At 35.3% G+C, this 11,508-nt stretch overlaps 1 protein-coding gene across 1 annotated transcript in view; it reads left to right on the top strand.

Moving 5' to 3' along the window:
- Nucleotides 1-11,508, top strand: part of COL24A1 (collagen, type XXIV, alpha 1) — a 548,498-nt gene that overhangs the window by 371,181 nt on the left and 165,809 nt on the right. Inside the window, exons 33-35 of the mRNA XM_006898370.1 lie at nt 4,428-4,481; nt 8,643-8,696; nt 8,884-8,937. Of these exons, the coding sequence (XP_006898432.1) occupies nt 4,428-4,481; nt 8,643-8,696; nt 8,884-8,937 (162 nt within the window). The remainder of the gene's footprint in view (nt 1-4,427; nt 4,482-8,642; nt 8,697-8,883; nt 8,938-11,508) is intronic.

Genomic DNA, 11,508 nt, shown 5'->3' with positions numbered 1-11,508 from the left:
GAGACTAGAGCGAGGGCTACATGGTCTCCATACCTTTTCAATCTCTATGAAGAACAGATGATTTAGGATGCCAGGCTTTATGAGATGAAATGCGGCATCAGGATTGGAAGAAGACTCATCAACAACTTACATTATCCATATGATACAACCTTGCTTGCTGAAACTGAAGAGGGTCTGAAGAGTTTGCTGCAGAAAGTTATAGATTGTTGTCTTCGATATGGATTGAAGCTTGTTATCAAGAATCAAAAATTCTCACTATTGGGACAATTGGCAGTATCATAATAGATGGAGAAGAAACTGAGGTTATTAACAATTACAAATTGCTCAGCTCCACAATCAACACTCTTAGCACCAGAAGTCAAGAAATCAAAACACTAATTGCATTAGGTGAATGTATTGTCAGAAACCTCTCCTGAGTACTGATAAGCAATGATTTCTGCCTAGAGACTGAGGTGTGTGCCTGATCCAGGCCATAGTCTTTGCAATTACTTGCTATGCATCAGAATGCTGACCAATGACTAAGGATGACAGAAGAAGAATTGATGCCTTTGAGTTGTAGTGCTGGAAAAGAGTATTGAACTACCATGGACTGCCAAGAAAACAAATAGGTCTGTATTAGAGAGGGTGAAAACAAGTTTCTCCTTGAAGGCTAGGATTTTGAAACTCTGTCTCACCTATTTTGGGCATGTGGCCAGGAGGTACTAATCCTTAAAGAAGGACATCATGCTGAGAAGGGTGGAGGGACAGTGAAGGAGAGGAAGACCCTGGATGAGATGGATTGATACAGTAATTGGGGCAATGGGGTAGGTGTATCAAAATCAGTGAAACTAGTTCAGGACAGGGCAAGCTTCAGAGTTACTGTACATATGGTCGCTATGAGTCACAAATGACTCAACGCACATAACAACAACACAACTTACTCATTGCTGTGAGTCAGAATCAACTATAGCTAACCCTCCATTGTGTTTCTGAGGTTTTAAATTACATGAGAGGAGATTATCTTTATACCATGATGCCACTAGTGGATTTCAATCAAGGCTTTAACCTCTGGTTTAGCAGCACAGCTCCACAGGAGCTGTGTGATCAGAAGTTCCTAATGATTTTAAATGTTTATTTTAATCCCCTTAAATCCTTCTCGGTTTTCTCACTATCTTTTGTCTCTTAAATGTCATCCCAATTCTATGTAAACCATAATAATGTCAATTGCTTTAACATTGTTTTCTTAAAAACCTATTCTCCAAAAGAAAATCTTTTTTAAAAACTCCTTTTAAGTCAGAGACCATTTTTTTCTTTGTGATCTCAATTCCTAATATAATGTCTTCATAGTATATCTGTTCAATAAATGCTTGTTTAATGGAGTTGACAAAGATGGTATACTCAGAGGCCAATAAAATTAGATGAAGTGAAATACTCAAAAGAAGATAAAATAAGACATTAAGATCTTGTGTGTAAAATGTTGTTGCTGTGTACCTCAAATCAGAACTAACCCATAGCTGATCCTCTGGTGGGTTTTCAGAGGCAGTTAATCTCCCAAAATCTTTCTCCCACAAAGACACTAGTAAATCTGAACCACATGCCTTCAAGATTGCAGCACAGGTTCTTACCACTAGGACACCAGAGCCCCCTAAATTTTTGGATTGTAGAATTAAAGAGATTATGATTGTAAAAGGAGCAAGGGCCATATAAGGATGGCCATATCTGACCTCCAGTAATGCCACAAGAGAAAACTGCCACCAAAAACAACATCCATACCACAAAGCCATTTCCTATGAGGTTGGGTATATCCCCTACACTCCCATACCTCTTTTAATTAATTCCAATACCAATATCACTGCTCTGCTGGGTCTGAAATCTGTTATAATACCTGGCCGCACACACAGAATCATATTCACAATTATAGAGATTATCAGTCAAAATCTATTATTCAGGTGGATATAGGCACTCAGTCAGAACAGCCACTGAAATGTGCTCAAAGACTCCTCAAACTTCAACCTCATGGCTTTCTTAGTTCTGCCAGTTACTGGTTTCCAAGTCAGTCCTCCAACCAACGTGAGCAAAGGCTCCTGACTCTGGTTCCATGGGATAACTATTTCAAAGTCAGCTCTGTCTCACGCTTGGTCTCTGGTTCTCTGCTGTGGCTGCTGCACTTCTGCTCCTGTAGGCTCTGGTCTGAATGAGGCAGGATGTTTTGGCTCCTAAAGATGCACCCTCTGCACTTACAACTTCTTCTTTGGTAATGGTGAGATTCTCAAAACCTGCCCTTAAATCTGCTCAATTAGTGGTAAGATTAACCAATATCCTTGTGGATAAGCTAACTAACACACCTTATTCATGTATTCCCACCCACTCACATGGCAAAGTCAAACTCAATGGCTAGAAAAGCCATTTTGAGCAATAAACTTTTGGCATTGTAATGGTATTATTTGCTGAAATTAGTAGAATCAACAGAAAACTGTGTTCAAGGACAGGAGATTATAAATTTAGTTTCATTATACTGAAACTGTGGTGTCTTTGAGCAAATATAGTGGACATTTCCAACTACAAGTTTAAAGTAGATCTCAGAACAGAGAAAAGAGTTAACAATATCATAGTAATTTTTCTAGGGAGAAAGTGTAGGGGTAAGAAAATGAACACATTTTCTGAATAACAAAATAGTACATAATTTATATTATTTGTTGAGAAAGCGCAAAAAAAGTACACATAAATTCTTCTCATGACTAAGGAAATATCACTGTATTGTTGTTAGGTGCCATCAAGTCAAATGATTTATAGTGAGAGATCTAAACCCTGTCCTATCTTGTGCCAACCTCACAATCTCTTACAGCCTCAAGACTATTGATGTAGTCACTGTGTCAATCCACCTCGTTGAGGGTCTTCCTCTCTTTCACTACTACTACCTTCTTTAACCATTCTAAGTATGGTATCATTCTCCAAGGAATATTCTCTCCTAGCAACATGCCCAAAGTATGCAAGATGAAACATCGCCATCCTTTCCTCCAAAGAGCACTCTGGCTGCACTTTCTCCAAAATATATCTGTATAGTTAGTTACTAAGTGTTCATTTATTTTGTAAAATTCTAGCCAGTGGATAGAGAGCTGCTCTGCTAACCCAGGAGTAGGTGGTGTGGATAAACCAGCTATACCAGCTACTCTGCAGGAGAAAGATGAACAATCTCCTCCTGTGTAATATGTAGATTATGAAAAACCACTGGAGGGTCAGCTGAATCATTCTTGACTTGACAGCAGAGAATGAGTGAAGTGACTCCCACACACTGATAAGTAGATCCACTGGTATCAATAACTTAATGTTTCTTCAATAAACTAATGTTCAGTATTCATATTAAAAGTGAAATATTCAAAGCACAGTGACCAAAAGTTCCATAAAGATACTGTTGTTGTTGTTGTTGTTGTTGTTGTTGTTGTTATGTGCTGTCAGGTCGCTTGCGACTCATAGCGATCCTATATACAACAGCCCTAAACCCTGCTCTGTCCTGTGCCAATCGCACTGTCTCCGACACACCCACCCCGATTACCCCAGTCACTGAATCAATCCATCTCAGAGAGGGTCTTCCCCTTCTGCGCCATCCCTCCACCCTCCCAAGCATGATGTTCCTCTCCAAGGACCTCTCCCTCCTTACAACATGTCCAAAGTACGTCAGACAAAGCCTCAGAATCCTTGCCACCAAGGAGCAGCCTGGTCTAACCCTCTATTGCACCTTTGTGTAATCATCAAATGTAAATATTTTCATATCCACTCAAGTGAAATAGAGGACTTGCTCGACTAGATTCATTATCAGAATATAGTTTAACATAAAGCAAACTTTAATATATGTTTATTATTTCATTGGAGACTTTATATTTACTTCATAAAAGTATTCTTTTGTTTGTCACATACTCATCCAGGAATATTAATTAGACCTATAGCAATCATATGTGTCGAATAAGATAATCTGTAAAAGTTAATAGCATAATATCTCATACTCTAAGTACTTCGTATATCTTCTTTGAATGAACAAGTCAAAAAGGAATAAAGTAATGCATGTTACCTTTTATTTTAATCTCAGCATATTTCAATATTAATTAGAAAATAACAAAGATGAGTGAGGTAAAAATGTTAATATTGTTATACAGAGAATAAAGTACTATGCTGAAAATGATGTTGTCATTATGTACAGTCAGTTCAGAACTGACTCATAACTGACCTTCTGGAGGGTTTTCTGAGGCAATAAGTTGGGTAGGAGGTGATTTTCCACCTTTCTTTTGTGGAAGAGCTGGTGGATTTGATTCGCCTTTGGTTTGGCAGCATAGCACTTTACCACTAAGTCTCCGGTAAATTCCTATACAAATATATATAAATGTATTTGTACATATAGCTAAAATTAAAATTAAGATTTTATTCTGATGTTCCAAAATTTATTTCTCATCCAGGGTTCACGAGGACCCCAAGGTGATATTGGACCTCCTGGAGAAATAGGTGCTGAGGTAATTTTTTATGGCTCTTGTTAGTTTATCCATATGCAATACCTTTTAAAAAGACTTCTCTAAAGTTGTTTTGATAAACCAGATATATATTAAGAATAATTCTTTGTTGTTTTGTTTTAGATTGAGAAAATTAAGTTTAAACTCCTTTATTGGCAAAGATGACTGTTTTATGAACCTAATTTTACACATATGAAGTTCATACTTAGCTCAATGAAATTAAGCGAATAAGAGCCAAGTTATTATTTCTCTTTGGAGAATCAGGAATAGGAGGAAGATATGGAGTGAATAGATAACTATCTAAATTAATAACCATGAAAGCAGAACTGATCCTAATGAACTAAACCATTATTGAACATTTTGATCTAAAATTCTATGGAAGAATTCTGTAGAATATTGACCAAAAAGGGGGGAAATACTGGACAGAATTTCAAATCATCATAGACTCCAGCATTTCTGGAACCATGGAGTCAGAATTAAACCTGGAACTATTTCCCAAGGTTCCAAGGTTGTCTTTAAATCTTAAACCAGAAATAATTCCTGTCTTCTTCTTACAACCAACTTAACTAGCAAAGAATGTCTCCTTTTTGCACCGTACTTTTTCAGGATTTATTTATCTTGGACCAAATTGACAACAGCAACAGAAAAGATTATACAGGGGATTGAATGGTTGGGAATTTATATTAATAGATGAGAAAAATTAAGAAAAAGAAGATGCGAATCATTGTTCAACTTGAAGAGTATAATCAGTGTTACTAATTATCCATGTTGAACCAGATGAATTGGTGCCTAATTTTCTGGGTATGGTCTCAATAACACAAAAGAACATTTTTTAAAAACTTATTCTTCTTCACATGATTCCAAGGTGGTACAAAACCTTAAACACTGACTGTTTATTGATGTTGTTAACAGTTACAGCTTGCTCGGGTCCACAATCAACACTATTGGCACCAGCAGTCAGAAAGTAAAAAAAACGAATTGCATTAGGGAAATCTGCTGAGAAGCAATGATACCATTCCAGAGACTAAGGTGCACCTGATCCAGGCCATGGTCTTCACAATTACTTACTATGCATCAGAGAGCTGGACAATGATTAAGGATAACAGAAGAATTGAGTTGTAATGCTGGAGAAGAGTCTTGAATGTAACATGGATTGCTGAGAAAACAAATAGATCTGTTTTGGAGAAACCAAGTTTCTCTTTGGAGGCTAGGATTTTGAAGCTCCTTCTTACACACTGTGGGCATGTGGCCAGGAGGGACTGATCCTTGGAGAAGGACATTATATGAGGAAGGGTGATGGGATAGCACAGGAAAGGAAGACCCTGGATGAAATGGATTGATTCAGTGACTAGGATAATATGGGTAGATGTGTCAGAGACAGTGATATTGGCATAGGATAGAGCAGGGTTTAGGGCTTTTGTACATAGGGTCTCTGTGAGTGTCACAGGTAATTTAACGGCACATAACAACAACAACAAGAGGTAGGTGTGTTGGAGTCAATGAGCTTGGCTCAGGACAGGACAGGCTTCAGAGATATTGCATATAGGGTTGCTATGAGTCACCCATAACAACAACAACTACAACGAAAATATTTATACACTATTATTTTTGCTAAATAAGTCTGTATTTCAAAAACTTATTCTGGAAACTGGACTAGAATAAGAAGAATTTGGTATCAGGATTGAAGGAAGATTCATCAATAACCTGCATTATGCAGATGGCACAATCTTACTTGCTAAAAATTAAGAGGACTTGAAACAGTTGCTGTAGAAGATCAAAGACTACAACCTTCAGTATGGATTATATCCCAATATAAAAAAAATTAATATCCTCGCTAGTTAACCGATAGACAACATTATGATAGATGAAGCAAAGATTGAAGTTATCCACTATTTCATTTTACTTAGATCCGTGATCAATTTTCATGACAGCAGCAGTGAAGAGATCAAAACATGTTGCACTGGGGAAATCTATTGTTAAGGCCCTCTAAAGAACAAGGATATCAGTTTGAAGACTAAGGTGTGCTTGATCTACGCCATCATATTTTCAACTTCCTATGCATCTGAAAGTTGGAAAATGAATGGATATTGACAAATAATCAATAATTTTAAATTGTCATCTGACAATGAGTCTTGACTATCCCATGGATTGCCAAAAGAACTGTCTTGAAGAAAGTACAACCAAAGTGCTCCTTAAAAGCAAGGATGATAAAACTTCATCACATTTACTTTGGGCGTGATTTCAGGAGAAACCAGTCTTTAGGGAGACATATCAAGCTGAGAAAGGTAAAGGGTCAAAAAAGGGGAGGAAGACCCTCAACAAGATGGATTGACAAAGTGACTACCACAGAGGTTTGAGGATTATAGAGCTCTTGAGGATGACACTGGAGAGGGCAAGGTTCAGATTTGTTATTAATAGACTTTTTATGAGTAATAGTCAACTTGATGGTACCTGACACACCCAAAACACTTTGAATGAAAAGCCTGGCATTATGTGAAGCCAAATTTTATACCAAACATTATATGAAAACCCTTGCTCAGGAATTGAAGGAATTACAGATTTATAAATTAGGGTTTTCTCTTGTGGCAGATCCCAGAAAATGAGCTGTTTGTTCCCTGCAGACAGGAGACAGCTGGGGCCCCCCCTACAGAGGGAGTGTTACTTCCTGTGAAATACTTCCTGAGCTAGAGCTTCAGGTTGACAATAGAGAAAAATTCTGCTTCGTTTACAAGGAATTCCTTTTATTATTTGCTTCCCCAGATTACCAGTAAATACAGAGAAACCTGACTTGGGGTCTTCAGTCAAGAACTGCTGGCCCCCTGTTTTATGATCTCAGCTCTATCTCGTTCCTGGCTGTTGTCTCATTATTAATAATTATAAAATTACTTTACCCTCAGTCTGTAACATGGCATTCTGTTTCTGAGGAATCACAGTCATCAAAATTCTGTACACATAAATTGGAGTGATTTGATGCCAACTAGTTGAGGTTTGGTTTTGTTTTTATAATTTTTCACTCCAAAATGATATATATGTCTTTTTTCATTGAAGAATATTAAGAAGTTCCCTATTTAGCATATCTTTTGGAATAATAGGCCACCCTAGTTAAGAGTATAAAATTAAAATTATTTTTTTAGTTAGTTAACTTCAGTGTGAAATAAACAAGAAAAAGTTCCCCTTTGCTTCTGTGAAACTCCTTTTGTCCTTTAAATCTCTGATTAGCCTTTCTCAATCTTCATATGAAACAGCCCCTATTTATTCTCACGTTAGTAATCACACATCATGACTTTATATTCTGACAGCACTATATCCTGGCAGCTCTCAACTTGATAACTCTAAACCATCTACGTCTTTTTAGATGTCAGTTTAGGTACCCCACAAACATTTCTAATTCAACATACTTAAACCTCATCACTTTGCCACTGTTTTTCCTTCTTTTATTCCTGTCTCATTGAAAGCTATCCCAAATCTGAAAATCATCCCAGATCCTTCTACATCATCCACTTCAGTGAGTTATCAAGGTTCAACGTTACCATTTTACCCCTACCTTTTGGCAAGCACCTACCTACTCTCTTTGACTAAGCCTCTCTAACATCTCTTAAATTTTAAGAAGTTACTTATTTAGCTTATTTATTTATCTATTCCTTTTCACTTCTACTGCCAATGTTTGAGTCCTTTCCTCATATTCCATGTTCCCTTCAATTCTCTTCATTTCATCATATACTTATTGCCAGGTAATTTTCTTGTATAATTATTTTTCTTGAAACCCTGTGTCTGACTGGCTTTAAAAATCCTAATTTCAAATGACAATATTTTTGGTAGCAAACTGTTACTCTCATAAAGTATCCAATCTAATGTCATGCTATGAAATTTATAAAGTGAGAGCAAAGACATTTTACTAGAAGGGAAAATTGACTGCCATCTAGTCAATTATAGTTCATAGTGAACTCTCTACTGGGTTTCCAAAGCTGTAAATTTTTACAGAACACAGACTACATATCTCTCCTGAACAGATAATCTAGTCAAGCTGTTGACCTTTTGATTAGCAAATCCAGAATAGACATTTTACCTTGATCATAGCTAAAAAATTGCCATCTTTCTTACTTTATTATTGATTTTTAGTTCACGAAGAAATCCTTAAAAATGTGTCAAATTGTTTTCTTCTAGGGACCTCCAGGCATTGAGGGAGAATCTGGTGTACAAGGCGAGCCAGGAGCGAAGGTAACCTTTGTGGAGAAAATAAATCTAAAAGTTTCTCTTGGATTTCCCTAGTTTGTGGCAATCACCCAACAATACTATTTGGGCACAGGTAGAATATAGTAGATTTAAAAAGGGTAGTATTTTCAAGCCCCTGCAGTATGTTTTGTTTCAGTTGAAAATCATTTGATCTTTATATTCATTTTTTCAGGGAGATGTTGGTGCTATTGGCAACGTTGGAGAACTTGGGGAGCCTGGATTACGTGTAAGTGCCTACTTGAAACACACTTAATAATACACTGACTAAACTGTTCAAAGATTGACTTAATATTTGTTAGGATGAACACTTTAAAAATGAATAATAAAGACAATGTATATGAATTAAATGCATCAGTCAAGAGAAAAAGAGTAGCAGACTAGATAAGAAAATATGATTCAAAATGCTATCTAAAAGAGACATGCCTTGGACAAAAGTCAAAGATAGAATAAAAATAAAATGGTAGGAGGAAATTATTAAGCAAATGAGAATCAGAAAAGAACATGAGCAGCATTAAAAGTCTGATAAAAACGGACTTTAAGGCACAAACCAGCATAAGAGACAAGGAAAGACATTATATAATGATTAAAAATGAATAAAAAGGACATAATTTTAATTAATATTTATGTAAGCAATTATAGAACCACAAGTTACACAATCAAACTTAAACATATATGAAAAGAAATAGACAACTCCCCAAAAATAGGAGACTTCAGTATACCACTTACAATGAAGGAAAGAATGGATAGAAAGTAATTCAGCAAAGACACAAAAGAACTAAGTAATAAAATTAACTTGTTTAAACTCTTGGCTATATGGAACATTAGAGAGCAATACACATTCTTCTGTAGTGCACCAGAATATTGTCCAGAAGAGACCATATGTTAGGTTACAGAGCAAGCATCAATAAATTAAAATAATTGAAATACTACAAAACATCTTCTTAGACCACAGATTTATAAAAGTGGACGTCAGCAACAAAAAGTCAAGAGGGAAAAGTCAAATACATGGAAACTAAATAACATCTTGCTAGAACATTGCTAGGTAGCAGAAGAAATAAAAAAAGGAAATTTAAAATTTCTTACAATAAATAAGAATAGAAACACAACTTACCAAAATCTTTGGAACGCAGCAAAAGCATTACTCAGAGGTCAATTTATAGCAATAAATATACATATCAAAAAAAAAGAAGAAAGAATAAAAAAATATTAAGAAGGAAATTGTACTCAGAGCAATCTATAGATATTATGCAATCCTGATTCAAATCTTATTGTCATTCTTCAGAGATATGAAAAATAATCACCAACTTTTTACAGAAAGGACTAAATTCTCAGATAAGCAACTTACTACCGAAGAGGAAAAGCAAAGGAGGAGACATTACACTTTTGATTTCAAAATCTACTACACAGTCACAGTAATCAAAACATCTTGGTATTTATTTATACAGTGAAAGATACATAGATCAATGGAACAGAATTGAAAACCCAGAAGTAAATGGACAGCCAGTCTTTAACAATGAGATGAGATCCATTAAGTGAGGAAATGATAATCTCTTTAATAAATGATGCTGGGTAAACTAGTTATTTATTTGCATAAAATTGAAACAAGATCCATATTTCATGTCATATTTAAAAAAACAACCTTAAAATAGATAAAAGACAATAAAATATGTAAAAGTTAACACACAGATTCAACATAGTTGGCCATGGATAAACTAGATAAATGGAACCTAGTGAAAATTAAATGTTTATGTGCATCAAAAACTATCTCCAAAATTTGTAGAAAACTCCAGCATCCCTACATAAAAAAGACAACCCAGTTCCAAAATGGACAGAAGATATGAAAAGACACACAACCAAAGAAAATATTGAGATGGCCAGCATACACATGAAAAAAGTAATCAAGATCAGTAGTCATCAAAGAAATGCAAATCAAAACTCATTCCAACACCAACAGCAACGGTCAATAAAACATGAAAAAATAAATCATGGTGAGGGTGTGAAGAGATTACTATTCTCACATACTGCTGGTGGAAATGTAAAATGGTGCAATCACTAGGGAGTCAGTTTAGTATTTCCTTAAAAAGTTGAAAATAGAAATACTATTTGACTTAGCATACTAAGTATACGTCCTAAAGAACAGTAGCAAGGACATGGAAATTACCCATATGTTCATCAGTGCATTAATGGATAAAAAATGATGGTATATTCACAAAGAGGAGTTTTATGCAACACTGAAAAACAGTGATAAATTCATGAAACATTGCATAACATGAATGAATCTAAGGGCTATATGCTGAGTTAAATAAATCATTACAGAAGGAGAAGTATTACATAAGATCATTGTCATGAAAAGCTAAAGAAAGTTTTTATACACAGAATCATTGTAATATAGTTAACAGAGAGGAGAAGTGTAAAGAGGGGAGCAAAAATTTAAGTAATACATACTTATTACTATAAGTGAAAGGAAAGACAATAAATATAAAATAAATGGATGATAAGACATTGTGGGCCTTGTAATTAATGTTAAAAAAGAAAATGTGTATGAATGATTGAAACACCAACATACTTTGTAAACTTTTAATCAAAAACCACATTAAAAATGACAAAATACATGATAAATATTTTTATGCATTACAGGAACGTTTTATTTCATAATTCTGAATTATTTCATAATTCCAAATCCTTTTCTCACACATTCTGATAGCTTTTGGCAACCAAATTTCTTACATCATTCTCTAAAAGAAAATGTACTCCACAGGACCCATTCCAAATGTATGGTGTCACTGTATTTTTGCTA

The sequence above is a fragment of the Elephantulus edwardii genome, unplaced genomic scaffold (assembly GCF_000299155.1).
Source record: "Elephantulus edwardii isolate Elephantulus edwardi_28Jun2011 unplaced genomic scaffold, EleEdw1.0 scaffold00227, whole genome shotgun sequence".
NCBI lineage: Eukaryota > Metazoa > Chordata > Mammalia > Macroscelidea > Macroscelididae > Elephantulus > Elephantulus edwardii.
This window is presented reverse-complemented; position numbering and strand designations above follow the sequence as displayed.